Genomic DNA, 26,527 nt, shown 5'->3' with positions numbered 1-26,527 from the left:
CCTCTTAGCTTCCTGGAAATTAATCAACTGTTCAAAAATCAGCATTTAGATTTAATAAAAATGTTCATATCAGAAGTTGCAGTTACGTTGTGTCTTCATTCTTCATATCTATTCTTTCTTAATCACAGAGAATTTAATGCAGATAGTGAATTCTACATTCCAGTGTTCCTAATCAGAGATTTTGCTGTCATCTGTTGTGCCACAAATTGTATACTTATGTGCAACTTGTACATTTAGTTTTCTTCTTTCAAATATATTACAACAATCTGCTTCTATGTTTCTGGTAATAAATTACACTACTCATTTTTAATTATTTACAGTGAATTTGACCTGTAGGCAGACATCATTGAAATGTTGGTTTCTTAGTTCCTATTCCTTGCTTGTGACAAGTGTTCTGGTGCGTTCTTTGGATTCAATTTCTAATTACCTTCTAGTTATGTGGATTGTTGTAGCAAACTTTCCAACCATTCAATCCAGTCAATCCAACCATTATTTATGTTCTACTTCCATAATGACGAACCTATGGCACCTGTGGCACGCGGAATCATTTCTGAGGGCACGCGAGGCGTTGCCCTGTCAGCTCCAGAGCACACATGCCAGCTGATTCCCAGCTGTTTTCAGGCTCTGGAAGCTTCAGAGATGTCTCTAAAGGCTCCGTAGGGAGAAAAACGGCCCAACAGGCAACCTGGAAGTCAGAAAACAAGCCAAAGGCCATTTTCACCCTCCTCAGGCTCCTAGAAAGCCTCTGGAGCTTTTTGGAGAGTGCAAAACGAGCCTTCCGGTCCAAAGCAAATGGACTGTTTTCGGCCTCTGGGGGTGGGTAAGGCTGCCTATTGTAAGCATCAAGTCTTATGTCTTTGTCTGTTGGAATGTAAAGTGTAACAAGAACCATACTAGATGAGGCCAAAGCCCATATTTTAGCCCGGTATTTTGTGTCACCTAGTGGCCAATCTGATGTGTTATGAACAAGAAGGCAGAAGCTTTCTTCCACTTCTAGTCCCTTAGCAGCTGATCTTTAGACCACAGTTTTTCAGCCTTGGCAGTTGTAAGATATGTGGACTTCAACTCCAATAATTCCCCAGCCAAGATGCTGGGGAAAATTGCCAAGATTCAAAAACACTGTTTTAAGAGTGTATTACTTAAGATTTAAGAAGTACAATAGAACCATGAAAATTAGTATCCAATTAAAGACTAAATGCCCAACAATTTTGTCACATTGCACATGGATGTCAAATGTTGTATGATGCTTTCTAACAAACGGGCAGTTATCCATCTGATAGGAAATTATCACCTTCCGAATAATCCCTATCCTCATAATATAATATATCTGCAAGGGTCCTTGAACTGATTCTGGTATCTGCTGATTTTTGGAATCAGCGCTCTGCCTCCAAGCATGTTCTGTTTTTCTTCTGTCAATAGTAATTGGTGCTGGTTGCAGCCCAAAGGCACTGTAAGAATATTTTGATATACTTTTTCTGACCTCCATCTTTAAAATATCTGAGGGCATTTCATCTGAAGCCTGAATAAGCCAAGGGCAAGGCACAATTATGGCCAAGTCACTGCAGCAGTCAGCGCCGAAGCTGCAGAAAGCAGTGGCAAATGCATTGGAGGTTTTTTTTCTGCAGTAGCACCTGAGCTTTCTGGGAAAATGTTTGCTGCATGTTGACAGAATGTGAACTGCCATGCCAGTTGTATGAGCTCCAGACTGTCATAGCTGGCAAGAAGTATTTGTAGTTGAGGAGAGGTTGAGAAATAAATTGAAGCAGAAGTGGCATTTCTACCCAGTTCTAAAAATCCACACTACCGGTAGCTATTTCGCAAGGTCACTTTCTACCTTCTGAAATGATATCAGAATATATTCCTCATGTCCAAGAGAAGGGATATTGGATGGCCCTTTGGTGTTAGGAGAGGAAATACATCTCAAGAGGAAAATATAAAATACGTCCATGCTTTCTAAAAGTGCCAGTGATGGCAGCGATGTGTGGATATGGGCATGCATGCATCAGTGATCAGTATAATATAAAATAAGGCAATCTCAGATAGGATAAGAATTTGCTATTTTCCTCTTCCCTTATCATTCAATTCTCATGATATGTTATGTCTGTTAAATGTTATGCGTGAAAGTAGGTAATCTCTTGCCACTGTTTTTAGAAAGCCACTTTTTGAGGGTGTTCTAATTTAATTTAATTTATTGGATTTGAGGGCTGCCTGACTCCAAATGACTCTGGATAGTTCACAATATAACAAAAATAAAATGCAACACAATTACAGGGAGTCCTTGAGTTACAACCATTCATTAGTGACCATTTGAAGTTACAAGAGCACTGAAAAAGTTACGTATGAATGGTTTTCACCCATTGCAGCATGCCCTTGACCAGCTAGTTGAGATTCAGGCACTTGGCAACTGTATGTTTAACAGTTACACTGCCCCAGGGTCATTTGTTACCTTCCAAGAGGGCATCCAGCAAGCAGAGTCAATGCGGGAGGCCAAATTTACTTAATATGTGCATGGTACACTTAACGACTATAGTATTCACTTAACAACCATGATTAAAAGGTCGTAAAATGGGCGTAATTCACCAAACAACTGTCTTGCTTAGCCTCAGACATTTGAGGCCCAATTGTGGTTGTAAATTGAGGACTACCTGCAAGCCAGAAAAGGATGGCCCAGATAAAGATGTACTAAGGCCTTCTGGCCAAGTCTATCACCTGCTCATCAAGCAAGAGGTCTCAGTCTAAGAAGGTTCCCCCCCCCCCCCCCAGATTGCACATTACCCTTGAGCAAGAAATGCAATCCGATTTTAGAATATCCCCAGATCATTTTTTTGGGTGGGGGGCAACAGTCACAGCCTCTCGGGCTAAATAAGGTGGGATTTAGTTACAGTAGATGATATGTTGTTTTTATTCTGTTTTAATGATTGTGTACTTAAAATTGGCAGTTGTATGACTTCAATTGAATAAATAAATAGCGCACTGAACATACCTAAATACTAATCTTTCCTAACTGTATTAGTGTCTTCATCTGTTTCTAGTTTTTAAGAATTGACCCTGCAAAAAAGGAAACAGTTGGTTTTCTTACTTTAAAATCACTAAAGAAAATACGGACAGAATGAGATGTGTTTGTCAAAACAATCTAGTCTCACGGCTGTGTGCTTCTAAAGCAGTTCTGTCAGATCTTTGCAGAACTGTGTGATGCTTGATCATAATTTGCCATGCTTAGTTAATAAACTGGAAGTCCTTGATGTCGCTACAGATCTCATCTGTTAGGTTTCTTCCTTTGTCTGCTCCTTATTTGTGTACAAAGCTGTTAATTTGTACTAAGAATTATTTCTCGAAATGACAGGATCTGAATTAATAAGATGCACTCCTATTGAGAGAAGCGAGGCAATACGTTAGCAAAAACACCGTATTTATTAGGTTTTTGTCATCATTACTTTAAAATAAATAGATTGCTGTTGGTACTTCAATAAGGTGCCATATTAAGATAAGAATAGCCTGTCCCTTCTTAATTTCTTCTTATAGTTGTTGTATGATATAATTTAAAATAAAGAAACAAAAGCAAAAGCACTTCCCTAATTCTCAAACTTAATCCTCATTTTGAGATAAGGGGAGAAAGAAAGAAGGGCAAATGTGTGAATGCATTTAACTATATTAATTTGCTTTAAATTTCGGGGGAGAGAGCTGACGTTGCGATGATACGATGTGCTATCTTGGAGCTCCAAGTCGATATTTCTGTCACCGGAAGGTCCTTTTTGGACCTAAACCATCCCATAGAGACGGTTACAGAGAAGAGCACGTCCTGCTGATCTCAGGGACAATGTAGAAAGAGGATCAGCAAAAAGAGACGGAAAAAATGAGGACATTTATCAAATGGAGAAAGTTGAGGAAAGAGTTCTAAAAATTGAAACAAAAAGGAGCAAAGAGATAAGAAAATTGTTGATACTGACAGTAAACTGAGCTTGGTTGGAAATAGCAAGAGTGGACTATGGAAAGGGGAGACAGATGGACTGGAACTATATATCATACCTCAAAGTACAGAAGAAGAAATGAGAGAAAATTTGATGGAAGTAAGGAGAGAAATCTTGACAGAATTATTGGTGATAACCAAAGATAAGTTGATGGAAGGATCAGATGGAGGGTTTTGAGTGTTCATAAAATATTCAATGAGCAACAAGTTGCAAAGAGAAATCCATATAAGACCTACCAAGAAAACAACCAGAATATTAATTCTACAAATGGCATGAGGTATAAAATTGCACTACTTTTGGAAAGACACAAGTTGATGTAATAAAATTTTATAATAAAAAATAAGTCAAACTTAGTTAAATTTAGAGTATCGTGTATAAAATGGTGGGAGAATAGTTATAGCCACATAAAAGTAATAATGATAACAATGCGCATATATATATATGTGTGTATATATATATATATATATATATATATATATATATATATATATATATATATATATATATATATATATATATATACACACACATACATACATACATACATACATACACACACACACACACACACACACACACACACACACATATACATATACATATACATATACATATATATACACTAGTTTGAAGACATGAAATTTTATACAAACTGCAAATGAGGACTATGAGTGGAAGTTTAAAAGTTTTTGTTATTAAATATAACCAATTTTTATTTAGAATATGTTATAAAGATGTAATGTTGATTTTAGGAGGATTTAATGGAATGCCATTTTATAGTTTTACTTCAAATTTAGAATATTTCATACAAAAGAATGTAAAAACAATTTATAGTCAAATGCATGTTTAATAGTTATAATAACTTTTTATAAATATACTGGATTGATGATATAATGATAATACATATACATATACATATATATCAGATTGATAATTTGTGATTTTATGTACAAATTGAAAGTGAGGACTATGGAAATGATGCACAAAAACTTTGAAACCAAACGACATGCTGTACGTGATTGAAGAAAGTTCTATGTGTTATGTGTTGTCTGTCTATGTTTGTCCAAAAAAGAAAAATATTCTTTTTTTAAAAAGAGAGAGAGAGAAGGAAAAGGAACAAGAAATGATATTCAATGATTTTTGGGTTTGTGAAAATACCACCCCAAGAAAATATAAATTAAGAGCTAGAAGAGACACCTGCAGCAATAAAAAAGGAGAAGAGGAAATGAGAGGAAAAGGAGGGAAGGAAGAGAGAGGCAAAGAGAAGAAGATGGGAGGGAGAGGTAGAGAAGGAAAGAGGGTAGGAAGGGGAAGAGGTAGAGAGAAGGAGGGGAGAGGAAAGGGTAGAAGGAAGGGAAAGGAGAGGAGGAAAGAAGAATGTACAGAAGGGAGGGAGAGAAAAGAAGAGAGGAGAAGAAGAGGAGGGAAGGAAGATGGAAGGGAGAAGGAGAGAGGGTAAGAGGGGGAAGAGAAAGAGAGGAGGAGGGGAGAGATAAGGGAAGAAGGAAGAGAAAGGAGGAAGATAGAAAGTAGAGAAGGGAGGGGTGGAGAAAGAAAGGGAGAAGAAGGTGATGTCAAAACAGGCGAGGGATGGTAAACAAAACCCAAATGGAATAGTATAATTCTATAAATGGAATGACAAATGTATAAGAACCATGAATATATATAAAGGAAAGAATAATAATCATGTGAATGTATACCTATAATTGTATATAGAGAACAAAAAGTTTAAAAATTTTTTTAAAAAAAAGATGCTTTAAATTTCACTAAGTAAGAGTGGGCTGTGTTTTTTGTATGGAGAAAGGACTAAGACAAATGTGAGCTTTTGGCAGTTCATCACTCACTGCTTTGGTTAGAACAGTGTTTTTCAACCTTTTTTGTGCAAAGGCACACTTTTTTCATGAAAAAAATCACGAGGCACACCACCATTAGAAAATGTTAAAAAAATTTAACTCTGTGCCTATACTGACTATATATAAAGTAATTTTCCCACGGCACACCTTACACTATGTCACGGCACACTAGTGTGCCGCGGCACAGTGGTTGAAAAACACTGGGTTAGAAGATAACATTTTCCACTTAGAGCCATTTTAATGAGAAGAGCAGTAAGAAAAATAATAATTTTAATCTCTTCTCTCCAGCAGCAGTGTGTGTACATCAAGATAATCCATGAGAAATTCCTTTAAAGGAACTTAAGTAACTCTAATCCCAGAGCAACATGTGGCCTTTAACAGCCCTTGGAGCATCCTTCGGCCATGGTAGTTTCTTTCATTTTAAACAGGAAACAGAAGAAAACAAAAACAAAATTGGCAGATTCACTGCTTCTGAAGATCTAAAGCAGGGCTGTTAAACCCGTGGCCTGTGGGCCAGAGGCGCCACAGGTTGCCCAAGCCCGGTTTAGCAAAGGGGGGGAATAGTCCCAATATGTCCCAATAGTTCCAACAGCGCGAGCGATTGTGGGTGCACCTCGGTACACCCACGTTACACCTATCCTCTGTGAGCTGCACTGGCTGCCCATTGGTCTCCGGACACGTTTCAAGGTGCTAGTCGTTACTTTTAAAGCCCTATATGGTATCGGACCTGGTTACTTGAGAGACCGCCTCCTGCCAGTCACCTCCCAAAGACCTATTAGATCCCACAGACTAGGCCTCCTCCGAATTCCATCTGCCAGCCAATGTCGGCTGGTGACTCCCCAGGGGAGGGCCTCCTCTGTGGCTGCTCCGGCCCTCTGGAACGATCTCCCCGTTGAGATCCGGACCCTTACCACCCTTCCGGCCTTCCGCAAAGCAACTAAGACCTGGCTGTTCCGGCAGGCCTGGGGCTGTTGAATTATCCAGCCCCCTTCGAGGTTATGACTGTTGTTGTATTTTAAATTTCTGTTTTCTATTTTTATTTTTGTACCCCCTCCCCTTCTGATTGTTAGCCGCCCTGAGTCTTTCGGGAATAGGGCGGCATACAAGTCAAATAAAACCTAAACCTAAACCATGTCACATGATGACGTCGAGATGATGTGAGTTTGAAGCCGTGGTCTACAGTGATTGGAACCTTGGGTAGAATTAACTATACCACATAAGTCAGTAACCTTTTTAAAAAAAAAATAGTTAAAGGATATTGATGAAATTGTTGTTAATCATTCACACTTCCTTTGGAAAAATTAACTTGAACACTTTGACAAGGAAAACCAATGTTACGCCACAAAGATTTATTCATTTTTTTTATTTGAAAAAAAAATTCATTGTAACAACAAAAAAGCTTAATGTACATTGGCATCTCGTGGAATGTTTTATAAGGATTGATTGTCTTGCTAATGAAATGTAATTCAGGAATTAGACCATTTGGTTGGAACATGTCCTGTTGCCACATGTGAGGCTGAAGTCAGTAGGGATTGTAAAGATAGATAGTGTTTGGTTAACAACCACAAATTCAGCATCTATCTGAAGTTGCAACTATGCTGAACAAGTGTTATTTATGACCAGTCTTCAAGCTCTGGCCATCTCGATACCCTTGATTACGATTTGGGTACTTAGCAACCAGCTTGCACTTACAACAATTACAGTGTTACATGAGCTCTATTTGAAATCTTCCCTGCCAGCTTCCCACAAGCAAAATCAATGGGGAAGCCCCCAGGGAAGGTTGCAAATTGATCCCACTGCTTTTTCTCCTAAGAGGTTCCCATTATGCAGTCCTAGATCCCAGCAATGCTTGGGCCATAGAACCCTTTCCCCTGACCAGCATCAACCCCTTCTCCAGCCTGCAAACACTTGCAACAGCACCCATGCCCACTCCATAATACTCACCTACACATCAATCTGTTTGTGAGCTACCCAGGACTTGTGATTTCCCAGCAGCTTCCCTACTGACCTTGTGGAAGCCAGTGGGAAAATTGCAAGTTGTTATAATCTGAGATTCTTACTTAATGATCTGCGATCCAGACTTAATGATGGCAGTGGGGCTGCCTGGATAGCTGTCGTTAAGTGATGCGGTCACATTAAGTGACATTGCACTTAACTGCCCACTAATTCCAATTATCATCATTAAGTGAGGACTACCTGTGAGACTCTAGATTAATTGTTTTATTAAAGATGCATATATTTTAGTTACCTTTTTTTAGCATTTACAATCTTTTGCAGCATTTCCTTTTACTTTTAATTAGCATCATTATAGTATTATTAATTTTAAGACGATATATTGTTAATACTGCTAGTGTATAGTTTTCCTTTATTAATTGGTTTAATGTATTAAAATGAAGATTAAAGCAGAAATGTTTTTGTTGAAATATAACTTTTTCATTCCCTCACATCCACTGTTTCTCTTTTACGCTGTGGTTTATCTCTCCCCCCCCCCCCCCAAAAAAAATGTTAAGTGTAGCCTCTGGCAATTAAAAAGTTACTCACTTCTATTTTAATGAAAAAAAGTATAATTGAGAACAGCAACAAACGTTTTTGAAGAATGAATTTTGGAAGATCTAGGCTTGATGTTACTGTTACAAGTTATGTGTCTTGCTGTGCAAAATGTGTTTTGTACACAAAATATGTTAGTAACAGTTTGAGATTTTTAAAGGAAAAAAAATCATTCCTTTTGAAAATGACATTTAACAGGCCTTTTTTGTAGTCCCTTTTACTATGAAGGAGAGAGACATGGCATTCAGAAAATGAACTTAGTTGAGTAAACTGTCCCTGGGCATCTCTATTGGCACTTATGGTTTTTAATATCTAAAAATGATTTAAAATTTGAGCAATTATTTAGGCAAGTTTGCAAATGACATCAAATTATTAATATGAGGAAACCATAGGTGGATGGTAAAATGTTCCTTTTCCATGGATTTAGTATTCTATACCAGAATTTAATGATACTTTATACTTGAGGCAGATAATGTTATTTAGACATGGAAACTTGATAAAATAATGCAGTCATGCATGTAATTAGAACAAAGTTATAAAAATTATTTAGTTGGTCTTGCCAACAAGTTGCAGTAATATTGGTTGCGTTAACATGAATTTCTAGCACAATCTTTCAGCATACAATAATCAACATATTTTACCTTTCTCTTCACATCTCTCTTATAAGTAATTTGCATACTTCTTTTATCCTTATTGTTCAGAATTAAAAAGTGGATACCAGAGCACAATAATATTCCAACTATAAGTAGATATAAGCAGGCAGATTTATTTTGGGGTTCATTGTTTAATCTATTCAAATGTTACACAGAGTGAGATGAGGGAGGGAGGGATGGAAGGAAGGAAAGGAACTGGTTACTGAGAAGTTATCTGTCTTCCAGAGGAATATCTATGTACCTGATTTATTCTTGAGAGTTTCCCTTCTTTCCCAAAAAAGTTAGACTATTTTTTTTAAAAATCTAGTTTCATCTGTGGAGTCCTTGATATTCTCTGAGCTAGGTTGCTTGTTGGCTGTTGGTTTGAACTCCGAGCTTGGCAATTTGGTTGCATATGTTTCATTACCATTCGAGGAGACATTGTCAGTGCGTTTTGAGTTGTGCTCGTCTGTCAGAACACAGGTCTTTAAATACTTTTTTCTGAGATGCAAATTTGTCTGACTGTTGTTTGTTCGGAGGTTGTTTTCTTTCATAAATTTCATTAACCGACTGGATAACATTAATGCTGACGAGTGTGAGGTTTGCATCCTGTTACTATTCAGTACCTTGCCCTGCCCATGTTGGCAGGACTATGGGTTTTTTTCCTTGATAGTTCTTTTTTGACAGAAAGAAGAAACCTACCCCCTTTCATCTTATTGTCAGAAATAATAACATAACTATTTGTAAATTATATTTACTAAATCCATTAAAAGAATCCATTAAACATTCCCAAAAATAGCAACCCACTTGTGTTAATCTTGATCAAACCAATTTTGTACTCTTTCTTCTTTGTCCCAACAATCTTTAGTTTCCTCAAACAAAGTCCTAATATCTGCTTTCTCATACTCTCTTTGTTTCTTTTCTCAGAACCATTGGCAACTTTAAGAAGGATCATTTGTAATTCCAGTAGAAGAAAATTATCCACATATTCTGATTGTCTCTTCTCACAAAGCTTCAACAAGTTCTTTTTATAAATCCAACATAGAAAAGTTATCCACATCACTCTTTTGGTTTAATGTTTGTATATCATTTGTATTAAATCAGTTTCATTTCTAAATCTGCTACTTGTATTTCTTTCTTATCGACTACTATTTTAAATTCCAATTAAAATCAATTTCAGTCCTATCACTTCAATAGAATTTGTTTCTCTTCAATAACATCTTTTAATTCTTTAATAGCATGTAACTTTATGATTGCATTTTCTGGTCCATTCATCATATAATTCGCTTAGAGTAGCCATTTACACATTATGGTAATTTCCTTTTAGTGCCCTCTAGTGTTCAACTTTCAAAGTTGTCTTATCATTTGTTTCTAAATATAAACATGAACTTCCCATGGAAAAGATTATTTTAATTAACTTCAAAGTTCTTTTTTAACTAAGTCCAAATCTGCAACTCTTTTTTTATTAAAAGTTTTTTTATTTTTCAAAACAGACACAACATAAAAAATCCTCTTTCTTTACATACTGTAGAAAGTGTATCAGTTGGTTACAAAAAAAATTCGTGCATTTCTTTCACAGTCACCCATGATTCATATTAATTCTAGTATTTTAAATCAAATATATTTGTACATATTACCATCATCCTACCCCCATTTTCATTTGACTATAATTGTTTAAGTGTCCTTCATTATAAAACATACCAAAACTCAAGACATTACCACATACTGGCATCTCATTTGCTATTTCTAGTATCCCAATAACACTATTCCTTATGGCCTATTCTAGCTAAACATCAATAACATTCAGTAAGTTTGTAGTTTTGTAGTTTTATTAGAATTTGTAGGCCGCCCTTTTCCCTGAGGGGACTCAGGGCGGCTCACATAAAACTGGGAAGGGGGGAACACAAACATCAAGATAGAAGACATATAATAAAATAGTAGGCAACATACATTCATCATTCGGGAGGGGTAACTATCCTTATCCCCAGGCCTGACGGGCGAGCCAGTTCTTCAAGGCTATGCGGAAGGCTTGGACGGTGGAGAGGGTACGAATCTCCACGGGGAGCTCGTTCCAAAGGAACAAAGGTTTCTAATCTTCCTTTCCCAATCACTGTTTACAATTTACATCCAATTTCCCCATGTTGTACCCATACCTATATATACATTGTTATCATTATCTCTCCTTTATTTGATTATACCCATTATCATAATTTAGTTCTTTTTTATTAATCTTTATATGTAACCAAACCATTTCTCATCTTCCTTTCATAGGTACCATTCAATATTCATCTCCAATTACTACTTGTTATACCAGTACATATGTATACATTATTATCATTTTCAATTGTTTATTTAACCATATCTATTGTCACTAAATTTCACTAAGTCCAACTAGTTTTAGATTAAACACTTTCATCTATCAGCCTGTATCTTTCCAGTAGTGAAACAGTCTCATGTCTTCTGCCATTTGTGACATCAGTCCTCTAATTGTTTCCTTAATCAAGTTTGTATGGACTCTTCTTTGCAACTCCTTGTTTATTGATTCTCTCATGTAATTTCAATGCTCTTCTTCTTTTTCCTTAATCAGCTTGTCTTTAATTGTCAGTGTTGTTATCGATGGTGTTACTAATACAATTTTTCCCTTTAAACCCATAAGTTCTTTTATTTTTTCTTCTTCTGTGTCTTACCATGTAGGGTATGGTTCCCATCCATCTGGTTCCCCTTTCCATATTACACTTTTTCCATTTCCAGACAGAAACCATTCACCATAGATGTCAGCAAATTTGATTTCTTTGTAGTCATTTTTCTTTTTATAGCTTGGGACTCTACCCTCTATTTTTCCCATTTGATAAACATCTCCATCCTTTTCATCATATTTTTCTGTTAGGTGCTCTAATTTTTCAAACATTTTCTCAAATCTATTTGATAATTTCTGTATTGCAAATATTATCTCTTGCAAGCTGACAGTTTCTCTCTGTTTTGGAAATAAGCCATTATTTCAAACGGTTTGCATAAATTCAATCCATGAAAATAACGTTTAAAAATTAAGATAACACACTGACCAAAACCATCCAAAGCTTAATTCCGCCGCTTATTTCTTTTATTCTTAGATTTAAATTAGCTTTAAGTTTTTTATAGGCAGGCTTTTTTAAAATTGGTAAAAATTCCTCACCAGCTGTAAACACTTTCTCTTCCATTTCCTTCCATTTTGGAGCCATCCCTACTTCATCAGCTTGGGGGCTGAGCTTTTAACTCCAGCTGAGAGACCTTTTCCTGCATCAATCAGGGACTTCGCAATGTCCCTATGATCAGCAGAACGTAGTCTTCCTGTTTACCGTCTCTACTGGATGGTTTAGGTCCAATTGGACCACCCAGCAAAAAAAGTATTGGCGGCAATCTCAGAGTATCGAGATCAGATGACCATTTCGTAGCGACGTAGGCTCCTCCTTTCCCAAATCTGCAACTCTTAATCCATTTAACATTTTCTAAAATCAACACTAATCATCCTTTTGTCACATATTCCCCCCCCCATTTTTTTTCTTGCAAAATTTTAGACTCATGATTTTTTGTTTACCTGATTAAAGGAAGACTCACCCAGTAATATAAGCAACTTGTGGTTCTGAAGATTTTTAATATTTAACAAAAAGTTTTAAACAAAATAAACTCCAAAGTAAGGTAATTGTGAAGTTTGGTTAAATCTTAAATCCATAAAAGGTAGATTATCATCTTTGAGCTCAGTACAATCCCATGATTCCTGTTTCCAAGAGACTGCAAAAACATCTGTTTCTGCCCTCTATTCATAGCAAAAACAGCTGTCCAGAATATATATGGCAATCTCAAGATCTCTTCTTTCTCCAGAGAGATTTTTGGTGGTCCACATCCAGCATCCAGCTACCTTTTGGGCTGTAATCTCTCCCACTAACCAGGGAATATCAGTTTACCATTCTTCACGGGAAGCTACTCTGCTGTGCTCTTAATTTATGGAGTAGGATTCCCCCCTCCCCCTTTTTGACTCATACTACTATAGCATGTATTAAAAATGTCCTCTATAGTTTAGGTTACTTCAGTACTTTGAGAGAATACCTATGGTTGGAAAAAGAAAATATAAAATACTTGACTGTATAATAAGCATTTTTGTAGTGTACCTTATCATTTAATCTTTTTGAAATATCAGTGGAATATTATAAGAAAATGTTGGTGTTGAGAGGAAACTTGCTTGCAAAAGGGACTATTACCCAAGGCCCAGTTTGCACACATAGCTTTTATTGAATTAAAGAGTTGACTGTAAGCCTAAATGCCTCACATTATTGCCAGTTTTTTTGAAACTTTGTAAAATTGTCAGAAGTGGTAGGAATTCTCTCAAATTGAGATATTTGTGCTAGGAACTGACTTTGCTTTTTTAAAAGAAAAATCATGTTTCAAATTTGATTTTAATTTGGGAAAATCCATTCATGCATTGTAGACTGCAATAACGTGCATTTATCCTGAAGATGGCATTTATTTAAGAAGAGTTATCATTTTTCAGTTCCTTAACAAAGCAAAACCACAGTCTTAAGAAACAATGGAAAAACATTAGAGATTGGTTTATAGTTCTGTTCCAGGAATCAAAGATCATAAATTTTGAACGTCAGGACTAGAGAAATATTTTAGATTTTTGGATTTTGGTTTTACATTAAAAAAAAACAACTCATGAAATTTTTCTATTGAATTTTATAATGGCTGTAGGCATCTCGTTTCTGATGGCTATACACATTTGATTATTTTACATGTGATGTGTGATAAATTGTATCCTGAAAAGGGCATTTAGAATCTCAAGCTGAAGGCAATTTAGTAGAGAAATGCATTTTTTAAAAAAATATTACAGATATGTTTTCCTTAATTATTCTGAACAATTCTTCATATACCTTGAAAGGTGCAGAATCTGGGTCTTACTTCTAGATAAGTATGCATAGAATATGAGGAAATCCCACTGCAAAAAGTTCAGTCACTGAAAAAAATTAAAATTAGGTAATGGATGTCCACCAAAAAACACCAAAAACCTGAAAACAACAAACCTACATGAAATTGCCACAAGCCAAGGTTGATTAAAAACTAGATGGGGGTTAGCACAACTTTTTAAAAATCTTAAATTTCCATTCACTGGAGAAACTCATTGTGTCAAGTACACACATGGTATCTCCCTTGATTTTAGGAGTTTTAGGTAAAAAAAAACAACAACACCCTAGCACATTGTCAACTCTATGCTTGGGAACCTATAGCTAAACATGAGAGAGAGAGAGGGAGAGAGAGGGAGAGAGAAATAGATTATTAACTTGTGTTTTCAAGAATATGTGTACTCTGAGCCAAATATAATGGATATTGAAGATTTCTTGATTGTGGAGGCACATTGGAAACAATACAATCGAACAAATACATAACCTCTAGAAGTTTGAGCAATTGTAAACTCATGATTTGTACAAAAAATAAAACATGATTTGGTGATATGTGTGACAGTTCTTATGTGAAATTGTATTTCATCCCATTTGTTAATTTTAAAGTAGCCTTTTATTTTAAAGTATGTTAAGGTCTTTGGGTTTATATAGTACCCTAACTGTATGGTTTTTTGCATGCAAAAATATATATGTTTCATAGGGCAAGAACTCACAATTTCCTATTTTCTGCCTGGTGCCTTAACCACAAGACCAAACTGTCTCTCTTTAATCTTATAATAGCTTTTATCCAGCTGCTTTGTAGAACTGAACAATAAAACCCTGTTCCCTTTTTGTTTTATTTCTGAGAAATATCAAATCTTCTTCAATTCAAAAAGGAACTTAACACAAACTTTAATTAGAATTTCTTGTAATAATAGCCAATTAACTATGACAGTGTAACAGCACCAGTGCTAAAAAAATGTTTTACTAGAATCTGTCCAATTTAATGACTTTAAATTAAGTTTTTCTATAGTCAGGAAACATTTGGCATCTCGCACAAATCCATGTTTCATTGCTGGTAAGAGAAGGTTACCCAATATTGCCCATATACAGTATATGTAAATTATATTTAAGTGCCCCATACATAAATTTGCACATTATATAATGAACTTTTAGCTGTATTACCCACTCAATCTTTGCTGAAAGCTTTTTGTTTTGTCTCTTATTTTTTGTGTTTGTTTTTCTGCCTGCCTTTATAATGTGCTCATACATTTTGAAGGTTACATATTGTAGCTATTGTATGTTATATTATTGTCAATGGCTTCTGTCTACACTGTTTGTAGAGTATGCACATTTAAATTAGCACCTTTTTATGTATTCGTAAACTCTAGATATTAGGATTTTCTATCTCATGAACCTTTATAGGAAAAAACTTTAGTTTATTTGTCCAAATAGGTCTTGATGCAACTTAATTTTTAAAAATGATTAGATTATGCATTAACTTCATTGTTATGGTAAAATGTGTTCACTTATAGCTGCATCAATAAGAAAACTCATTACAAATAGTATATGATTACCTAAATCATTATAGTGTTCATGTAACCAATTGGAAAGATAGTAATATTATGTTTACAATTTTTCAGAAATGGGGAACAAGCTCCTACTTGAACTATGTCTTAAGTTCTATCATGGGTTATGGAATTGTGCGCTGATGAGCCAAGAAGTGGAGTGCTCAAGTGACTAAAGAAGATGGGTGCTAATGCTTCAAACTATCCTCATTCATGTTCCCCAAGGGTAGGGGGAAATTCTCAGGCACAACAGACATTCATAGGTAGGTATTACTTTTCTCCATTTTATTTTTTTACATTGCATATCCAGGCCATATGTTGTCTGTAATCATAGGGTATCATGTCTAACTCAAAGGCAGTCTTGATTTAATGTATATTAAGCAGCAGTTCATGTGCTAAATCTATCATAATACTGTGAGTTCTGATCCTTGCAAAGGATATTTATGAACAGATGAGAGGAAATGGATAATCATTTGGTTAAACGTGAAAGTACCCAAACACATGTTTCCCTATATCAAGAAACAATGTGAAAAAGAATGCATACTTTAGAAATAGATAAGTCTTGAACTTCTCTAAGGGGCAGCTTTCAAAATATTATTGGCTCAGAAAACTGTAACATTAAAAATGTTCAGAATTTCAGAGCTAAGTCTCGCAAGGCTTTTTAAAATTTCTCTGTTGCCATAAAAAGACAAACTGGAGCAGATGGAGTGACATTTAACCATTGGAATTTTTGCTTCTATGGGTTTGAATGTTGATTTCAAATTCAGAATGATGTTAGAAGTCTATTTTTTGAGGCTATGCTAGCAGTAAAAGCTTGATATAAGTACATTTTTAATGTAATGTAATTTTGTGAAGTCAGCAGATCTAATGGCAAGATTGCTGGAGATAAATCTTAAGCATTAATTAACTCTAAGCCTTGTCAAGGTTCCATTGAAACCTCAATTATTTTAATACCTGTATTTTGCAATGTTACGTTCTGTGGTCCCTTTGTTCACTTTCTTTGGAATATCTTAACATCTTCTGTCTTAATCATGCTACGATTTTGTGATCAAGGTTTAAAATGTTTAACAAAATGGATCTTTTGGAATATATAGGTTTATTGGCCTTGCTAAGGTATTGAAGCTAAACAACAAAAAGGATTTAAAAAGTAAAATATGTTTGTAATGCTGTATGTTTATATACTCATTTATAGTAAATATAGTAAAGAGCCAAGGTGGCGCAGTGGTTAAATGCAGCACTGCAGGCTACTGCTAGATCAGCAGGTCAGCGGTTCAAATCTCACCGGCTCAGGGTTGACTCAGCCTTCCATCCTTCCGAGGTGGGTAAAATGAGGACCCAGATTGTTGGGGGCAATATGCTGACTCTCTGTAAACCGCTTAGAGAGGCCTGAAAGGCCTATGAAGCGGTATATAAGTCTACTGCTATTGCTATTGCTATTGCTATAAAACCTTTTTTTAATATATTAATTATTTTTTCTACCTATCTGTTGAATTTCATTTACATTTTCACTTGGATTGTAACGAACTAACTCGACTCCATGACTAGATTAGCAAAAAGATTTAACGTTTATATTGAGAAAGTGTGCCTGAGGTCGTATAACACTTAATCTCTATGGTAACTTATAGATTTAGGAGAGAGGAAGTTTGTGCAAGAAACCTTAAAAAGAGCATAACTATGTCATAGCCTAATATATTAAAATTCTGTGCATGTTTGGCCAGGTCTGTAATGCATTTGCAAAATTACAAAGGAGTCAACAAGGAAAAGTCAAGGTAAAATCTTCAAACTGGATGGTTTTAATGTAAATCAGACATTGCTGCAGTTAGAATAAATACAGTTAAATATACACCAGACTAGATAAAAATAAGACTAAAAATTAATATTTAGTTTTGCCACGGGGCCAGAAATATTTCAAGATGTTAGATGCTCAACCATAGATATTAGATGCCAAACTTTCAAGAAGATCAAATAAAAAGAGAGAATAATCAAGATTTGGAAAATAATGAGAGACGTGGGCAGAATTCAGTAATTGTGTAAGATGCTTTTAATATGTTTTTCCTTGCAATTCTTACAAGATATGTTAGTGTATTAGCTTTCCCCAACTGGCAAACAAGATTAATCCACAAAAATGGAAGAATGAAAGACATGGGATAGACAAAAATAGTAAAACCACAGGAATGCAACTAGGATTTTTCCAGTCAGTTACATATTCCAGATGAAAGATAAATGATCCAGGAGATTTTTTTATATCTGTAAAAACAGAAAAATCATTTATTTTTATTTTTAAAAGGATGTTTTTTAAAGTCATGTTTTGACTTAAAATCAGTTCCTAGAATACTGCCATCACTATTTTGTTTAAGAGAGGTAGAAAGAAAAAGAATTAGGGTAAATAAATATTTTATTTCTCAAAATCTCCATGTATGGCAAATTTGAGCTAAATAAAAGTTTGGGTTCTTGACAGTTGAAAACTGCCAGTACTGATTCATATGTGTTTGTTGGTTTGGATAGATATGGGTAGCTTTTCCACTAATTTTCTGTATGCAAAATTTTGTGCAATTTTCTTTATAACTACACTTTGCTAGTTTATTGTAAACTATTCTGAACATTTTCAGATGTTCCATATAATAAGTTTAAAACTCCAATCAATGCATTTCACTGTTTATACCCTGCTTCTGGGCTTTAGGCAGTTTTTTTCCCTTCTTCTTTCAGGGACATCATCCTATTCCCATCAAGGTTATGGCTGTGAATCTAAACTTTATAGCCTTGAGCATGGCCACGAGAAACCTCAAGATAAAAAAAAGAAAAGTTCTGGCCTTGCTACCCTCAAAAAGAAATTTATTAAGCGCCGAAAGTCTAACCGGTCTGCTGATCACGCCAAGCAGATGCGCGAGCTCCTCTCCGGCTGGGATGTCAGGGATGTCAATGCGTTAGTGGAAGAGTATGAAGGAACGTCAGCCTTAAAAGAGCTTTCTCTGCAAGCTAGTTTGGCAAGGCCAGAAGCCAGGACGCTGCAGAAGGACATGGCTGAACTGTACGAGTTTAAATACTGCACCGATGTCGATCTAATATTTCAAGAAACTTGCTTCCCTATGCATCGTGCAATTTTGGCTGCAAGGTGTCCATTTTTTAAGACCCTCCTTTCTTCCTCACCAGAATATGGTGCAGAGATTATAATGGATATCAACACAGCTGGCATCGACCTGCCCATGTTTTCTGCTTTGTTACACTACCTATACACAGGTGAATTTGGGATGGAAGATTCGAGGTTTCAGAACGTGGACATTCTCATGCAGCTTAGTGAGGAATTTGGAACACCAAATTCTCTCGATGTTGACATGCGAGGGCTGTTGGATTACATGTGCTATTATGACGTGGTTCTCAGTTTTTCATCCGACTCTGAACTTGTTGAAGCTTATGGCGGAAGTCAGGGCTGCTTAGATGAGGAGCTCAGAGCACACAAAGCTATTATTTCATCGCGCTCACCTTTCTTCCGGCATCTGTTACAGAGGAGGATACGAACCGGAGAAGAAATCACAGATCGAACACTAAGGACTCCAACACGGATTATATTAGATGAGTCTATCATACCAAAAAAATATGTGAGGGTAATTTTAAACTGTATGTATACAGATTTGGTGGACCTCTCTATTTTGCACAGCAGTCCATCAGTAGGGAGTCTAAGTGAGGTCCAGGCTCTTGTAGCAGGAAAAACAAGCATGACAAAGGCTGAAGAAGCTATGGAACTGTACCACATAGCACTTTTCCTGGACTTCAGTATGCTTGCACAAGGTAAATAATTATTTTATTCCTTTAATGTTTAAATCTGGATGGATTTTTAAAATTTCTTCTTGATAGTTCCTGCCCTTCTCTTTTAGGCGAGGCTTCTAAAATTATCCTGCTCTGGAATTATTATTAGCTTCATGTAATTTTAGTCAATTAACTATACATTTTTCAGAATACATTACTGAACAAAGCTATATTTAATGAGGTTTATTTCCATGTTTTGTGTGTGCGTGTGTGTGTGTGCACGCATGTTTGTGTATATGTGTATGTGTGTCATCTTTAAGTTGCAGATGGCTATAAATTATTTCAGGAAAAAAACTTGTTTTTGATGTATGTCTGAGCTACACTAGTCACCATATTAGAGATATTCTTCCTTTTGTAAGTTATGGTCGACGTTATCAATGATGTACTATTTTACAAAGAACTGGCTCCTAACTTGATTGATGTCTTCAACCGAAGATAACTGTATAAGGAGTGGTTACTTTATATAGGTAAAAGTAAAGGTTTCCCTCGCACATGTGTACTAGTCGTCAAAGAGCCAGTGCTGTTTGAAGATGTCTCCATGGACATGTGTCCAGCATGACTAAACGCTGAAGGTACACGGAATGCTGTTACCTTCCCACCAAAGATGGTTCCTATTTTTCTACTTGCATTTTTACATGCTTTTGAACTGCTAGATTGGCAGAAGCTGGGACAAGTAATGGGAGGTCACTTCATTACGTGGTGCTAGGGATTCGAACTGCCGACCTTTCTCCAACGTTGGTGGAGACAGCGGTCATGCATGGGTTAACTCAGTCAGTAACCAATAGAACTGAGTCTATCAAAATGATGTCATCGCCTCGGGGGAGTGTCCTCCTGTTTTTTTAGACTCAGTTTGATCGGACTGGCTGTACTAACTGCTTTCTCCTCAACTTTAAAAGTTATTTAAATCGTATTTAATTGGATTTTGTTCTAAATTTCACCTAAATTGGAAGGAATCAGGATAGCTCTTTAAAGCAAAATCTCTCAAATAGCCCAGGGCTATGGGAAAAGATTTTTGAGGCTTTTGTCTCTGGAGATTGCCAGCAGAGAGCTCTCCGGCAAACAGCGCCTTGTGGCAACAGCCATTGCCCACTCTGTGCTGCTACCTCTGCTGGGCTACGCGCCCCCCCTCATGCTGCATCCCCTCCAGCCACCTCCAAAAGCCGCCAGCAGCCCGGAGCAGCTGTCAGAAGCACCGCTGCTGCACGCCGCCACCGCTCCTCAACACTTCCCCCATCGGAACACCATGGCCTTCTTCAGACGCACTGAGGCATTTTTCATCTCTTTCCATTCCACAAATAAGGAGCTAAAGGCTTCGCCATCTATGGTGGGGCACTGGATCCGATCAGCTATAACCAGGGCTTACGTGGCAAACCACCTCTCCCCTCCATCTAACATCACGGTGCATTCCACACGAAGTGCGGCTACATCTGCAGCGTGGACAAGACAGGCCTCGTTGGAAGAGATCTGCAAGGCGGCCACCTGGGTGACCCCTAATTCTTTTATCTGCCATTATAAGATGGACAGATACGCATCGGCGGATGCAGCATTCGGACGGCAAGTCCTCCAGCAAGTTCTCCCTTCTTCAAGCTCCTAGCCCAGTCTCAATCCCACCTGGGGACAAGCCCAGCTCTGGTATGACCGCCATCTCCACCAACATTGGAAAATGGGCTATTGGTTCTTACCTGATATGCCCCTTCTCTAGTCAGGTGGAGACAGCGGTCATCCCCACCCTTGGTTCCTGGCCTAGTGACAGTGGGCATTTTGGAGCTAAGGGGGGAATTTTTTTTTTCCGGAGGCTTGAAAGCAGTCAACTAACACACAGCAGTCTACTTATCTCCTTCGTCACAAAAGCGGGAAGACACTCCCCCGAGGCGATGATATCACTTTGGTAGACTCAGTTCTATTGGTTACTGACTGAGTTAACCCATGCATGACCACTATCTCCACCTGCCTAGAGAAGGAGCGTATCAGGTAAAAACCAACGCCCCATTCTGATCAACAAGCTCAGCATCTTAGCCACTGAGCCACCATGTCCCAACCTTCCTTTATAAAGCAATATCTATATGAAGCTGCTGTTTACAGTCAGATTATTGTTTATTCTTGCAAACCAACTGACAACAGCTTTATAGGTTTTCAGAGAAAGGTCTTTCACAGCTTTGTTTAGGCGATGTGGAAATTAAATATTGAATGTTTGATATTTATTTATTACTTAAATAGAGCCTCTCCCAAGTAACCAAGCAAGTAGCAGTTCTATGAAGGTTCACTACCTAACAAAGTATTTTCTTGCTAATTAATGTATTTTTTTAAAAAGAGATTTGCTAGAAATCTGCTTTAGTTAGAAAAAAAGGCATATTCCTGCAAAATGGCTTCAATTTTGAAAACCTCTTATTGCTTCGTACATGAACCTATATTTCAACATAGATTATGTAAATCAAAAGTATTTAGATGTCTCTGCATGGATTGAATGCAAAAGTCCCTTCCAGGTGCACAAGAAAGAGATTTATACAAGCTACAGCATTGCAAAATAAATGCCACAAGTAAATTTGCATTTCTAGTACATGTATCTGTGAGGAAGCCCGTTTGAACATAATAGGTCTTCTGAATAACGTTGTGAAAAATTGCAGGATTAATGTACAGGGAATTCCAGTTCCAATTGTGATTTTAAGTCAGTGCAGCCATAAAGCAAGTTGTCATGCACTGATTTTACAACCATTTTACCAGAATGATTAAGTGCATTATACAGTTAAGGGAATCTTGACTTTGCTTGTTGAAAACCTGCTGAAAACTCACAAGTCACAATAATGTTACCACAAAATGTTGCAGTTATCATAAAAATGTAAGCAGGTTGCCAACCAACCAGTGGTGGGATTCACTTACCTTCCCTACTGGTTCGCAAATGTGAGCCTGCTTGCTTCGCTTGCACGTGCCACCTTCTGCGAATGTGCACTGCCTTCTATGCATGTGTACTGCCTTCTGTGCATGTGCAGAAGGTCGTGCATTACGTTGGGGTGGGTGGGTGGAGCTTCCCAGAGCCGCCATTAACGGTTCGCCTGAACCAGAGAAAACTGGCTAATTACCACCTCTGCACCCAACCCAAATTGGGATCAAATGACTGTTGGGGTGGTGCAACACTTGTAACTACAAGGACTAGTCATCAGTCAATTTTCTGAGTCTGTTGCAACTTTTAACTGCCGTTAAAATGAACCAGCATAAGGCAAGGACTTTACAGAAGTGGAAATATGTGACATTCAGTATCAGTTATGTTTCTGTATGGACGTCTGGTCAATCTCCTATTCAGTTATTTGAATTTCACTCAGATAATTCTCTGTAAATGTCCAGTACATGAACAGTTAATGCTTCTCATATGCTCAGATTTGAGTATTAACTTTCATAGTGGTTTTTGAAACTATTGTATATCACGCATGCAGGAAAGGGAAGTATAATGAAGGAAAATGAACAGAGTAATATGCTCAGTGATTTATTTTTTTCTGCACTTGTAATTACATACAGTATATATTTAAAATATACCACCTCAAGATTTATGAGGGGTCTCATTAAAAGAAAAGCTAGTCAAATACTAGTTTATGTATTTACTTCCATGTCATTTCTTTTATCTGTTCTAGTTTGAGCCTTTGACATGGTAACTATGGACTAAATGGGAAGACCTGATGAAGGCCACAAGAAGGAAGTGATTTGTACTAGGAGGCCAGTAAACCTGTCACCCATTCCAGTCTAAATACAATACAATACAATAGCAGAGTTGGAAGGGACCTTGGAGGTCTTCTAGTCCACCCCCCTGCCTAGGCAGGAAATCTTACACCGTTTCAGACAAATGGCTATCCAACATCTTAAAGACTTCCAGTGTTGGGGCATTCACAACTTCTGGAGGCAAGCTGTTCCATTGATTAATTGTTCTGTCAGGAAATTTCTCCTCAGTTCTAAGTTGCTTCTCTCCTTGATTAGTTTCCACCCATTGTTTCTAGTTCTACCCTCAGTTGCCTTGGAGAATAGCTTGACTCCCTCTTTGTGGCAATCCCTGAGATATTGGAACACTGCTATCATGTCTCCCCTAGTCCTTCTTTTCATTAAACTAGACATACCCAGTTCCTGCAACCGTTCTTCATATGTTTTAGCCTCCAGTCCCTTCATCATCTTTGTTGCCCGTCTCTGCATTCTTTGTAGAGTCTCCACATCTTTTCTACATTGTGGAGACCAAAACTGAATGCAGTATCCCAAGTGTGGCCTTATCAACGCATTATAAAGTGGTATTAACACTTCACGGGATCTTGATTCTATCCCTGTTTATGTAGCCTAGAACTGTGTTGGCTTTTTTGGCAGCTGCTGCACACTGCTTGCTCATATATAAATGGTTGTCCACTAGGAACTCCAAGATCCCTCTCACAGTTACTACTATTGAGCAAGGTACCACCTATACTGTACCTGTGCATTTTCCTGTAGAGTCGAGGGAGGAGTTACACATGGGCAGCCTGATTGGTCCAAAGACTGAGGGAATTTCTTAAATATTCCACCATTCCCTATTTGTTCACAGTTTCCTCTCAGTCTTTTGGTCTAAGCACTGCTTTGGCTCCTAGGTAGGAAATATTTAAAATTCATAAAAAATGCATTGAATATTAATTTGACTAATTGGTTAATCTAAAACGTTCAAAATTCTAAATTAACTGCGCTGCTGCCTGTAGGGACAATCGTTTCTGTCTCGCACGAGGTAGGAGAGCCAGTTGGGCAATTCCCTCCTGCCTCGTGGGGCAAGGAGCCCTGACCGATTCCCGGGCCGACGGGGGTGTCGGGCTCCACAAAACAGCCATAAAAGAGCGAGCAGAGAGCTGCGATCAACTGTGCGTGCCTCGTTACGAAAAAGGCACGCCGTGACTTTAAAGTGACCAGAGGCTTTTTGGCGCCGGCAGCCGGTCAGAAGGACCCTAGCAAGCTGCGGACTTCAGAGAACAATTTGGCAGCTTTCTGATGCTCCAGAAGCTCTTAAAACCCCCAGCCTAACGTTTTAAAGCTACAGTTGGTGGGCTCAAGCCGCAGCTATCAGGATCAAGCCGCAATTGTAATCCTTCTATGCGGTGCAATCAGAGCGTTCGGGAGCCATTTTACCTGCCATGTGGAGGCAGCCATTTTCCGATGCCTTGTGGTCTACTGTTTCAGAACAGATCGTGGCAATTGATAGCGGCTGAAGATCGCTCCCTGGGCCCGATCCACCCCTAGGTGAAACATTGGCTGAATCACAATTGGCCAAGTTTCCTGCCGGGCATGTGAGTAATTGCCATGGCTGCAGCCAGGCCTGATCTTCCACAGGCCTCCTCTGAGACACAAAGCCACATAGAGAAGGGGAATACAATATACCCAGAACCAGGGCTGTGGCTGTCAACCACAGCCGAACAATGCCCCTCCAGAGCCACGACTAGAGACAAATTGAGAAGACAAAGGGCTCTGGAGAAGACTATTGCTAGGGCGGAGAAACAGGCCCAAGGCACCAGGGCACCTTCTCCCAGGAGATCCAGGTCTCCCATCAGGCCAGTCTCTCTCCAATCTGGCTCTCCCCCCAGGGGATTTAGTCCTTCTTCCCCTTCTCTCTCTCATGTTAGGCCTTGCAGGCTCTCAGATCAGGAGGCTTTCCCTTCCCCCTCGGCCTCCCAAAGGGCTATCAGAGATGATGGGGGGATCCCTTGGAGGGTTCCTCTAGATGCCCTGGGACCATTTCTATGCCCGACCTCTCCAGTGGGATCTCATCCCATACTAGCGGAAGAGGATGAGCAACTCCCTACGATCCATCCTCCTGCCAGCGGAAGTATGGCTGTCCATACTGTTGGTGGCTTTCTCCGGCCCTTGTATGTTCTGGGAGCTGGAACAGATGACGATAACTATGAATGCGAGTTTGTTCGGTTGGAGGGCCTTGATGGGCTCCAAGCTGGTGCAGGGTCGTTGGTCAGTCTCAGACCTGCACCACAACATAAACTGGCTGGAACTGAAGGCGGCCCGCCTGGCCGTCCAACACTTCAAAGACTCGATCGTAGGGCGTCACGTACTTCTCCTGGCAGACAATGTTGCCACAAAAGCCCACATAAATCATCAGGGGGGTAACCATTCTTGGAGCCTCTGGCTAGAGGCACTGAAACTCTGTCATTGGGCAGAGAGACACTTAATATCTGCATATCTCAGGCAATGCCAACCATCAGGCCGACTAGCTGAGCCACACGACAGTCGACAACGTTGAGTGGCAGCTTCAACCCGAGTTGTTCCAGAAGATCTGCCTCCAGTTTGCCACACTGGCGAATGCCCAACTGCTGAGATTCTTCTCCCGCTTTCAGACCAGAGCCACGAAGGGCACGGATGCTCTCAAGAGCAGATGGCCTCCAGGCCTATTATATGCCTTTCCCCCTCTCCAACTCATCCTGGGGACCCTGAGGAAGGTAGTATCAGAGAGGGCACACATCATCATGCTAGCCCCATATTGGCCCAGGCGGCCTTGGTTTGCGGACCTGGTCCAACTCTCTGTCTCTCCCTTGTGGAGAATTCCCCAGGAGGAAGTCTCCTTGTGCCAGGGGGTCCTAATCCACCCAGAGGCCCAGTGGCTCCACTTGACTGCCTGGCACTTGAGCGGCGCCTCCTGAGGAAGGTCAACCTCTCGTCCTGGGTCATAGCAACCATAGAGGCTTCCAGATGGCCATCGACCACCAGAATTTACAATTCCACATGGTCGGCGTTCGTCAGGTGATGTGAACCCCTCAGTATCCTGCCAACGGAAGCTTCGGTGGCACAGATACTCACCTTCCTGCAGAAGGGACTGGATGGGGGTGTTTCGCATAACACCTTGCGCCGTCAGGTGGCGGCTTTGTCTTCGGTTCTCAGGGGGAGAGGCCACACTTCCCTTTCTCAACTCCCTCTGGTTAAACGTTTTCTGAATGGGGTGGCGAATATCAGACCTCCCCCGGTGCATAGATTCCCCAGATGGGATCTCCCTCTTGTCCTCAGAGCTTTAACGGAGGGCCCCTTTCAACCGTTGCGGACAGTGAACATTAGGTTGCTATCTTTGAAGGTGGCGTTCCTGGTCTCAATTACATCAGCCAGGCGCATCTCCGAATTGGGAGCCTTATCTTCCAAAGACGATCTTTGCCAATTCCACCAGGACAGGGTGGTCCTGCGGCAGGACCCTACCTTTCTTCCAAAGGTTAATTTCCCATTTCACGGGGCGCAAAAGATCATTTTGCCCAACTTTTGTCC

General features: G+C 38.7%; 1 protein-coding gene across 3 annotated transcripts in view; it reads left to right on the top strand.

Annotated features, from left to right (window-relative positions):
- BTBD7 (BTB domain containing 7) overlaps positions 1-26,527 on the top strand; it is an 87,752-nt gene that overhangs the window by 7,042 nt on the left and 54,183 nt on the right. For all 3 annotated transcript variants that reach the window (XR_015698058.1, XM_087725773.1, XM_087725762.1), the window contains exons 2-3: positions 15,554-15,741; positions 18,185-19,264. Coding sequence is in view for 2 of the 3 variants with exons in the window: in XM_087725773.1 (XP_087581899.1) it covers positions 15,660-15,741; positions 18,185-19,264 (1,162 nt within the window). In the remaining variant the exon portion in view is untranslated. The remainder of the gene's footprint in view (positions 1-15,553; positions 15,742-18,184; positions 19,265-26,527) is intronic.

This window comes from Thamnophis sirtalis, unplaced genomic scaffold, assembly GCF_051295495.1.
Source record: "Thamnophis sirtalis isolate CommonGarterSnake01/CBP01778 unplaced genomic scaffold, rThaSir2_p1.2 scaffold_1, whole genome shotgun sequence".
Lineage (NCBI taxonomy): Eukaryota > Metazoa > Chordata > Lepidosauria > Squamata > Natricidae > Thamnophis > Thamnophis sirtalis.
The sequence above is the reverse complement of the archived record's forward strand: the minus strand, read 5'-3'. Positions and strand labels throughout refer to the sequence as shown.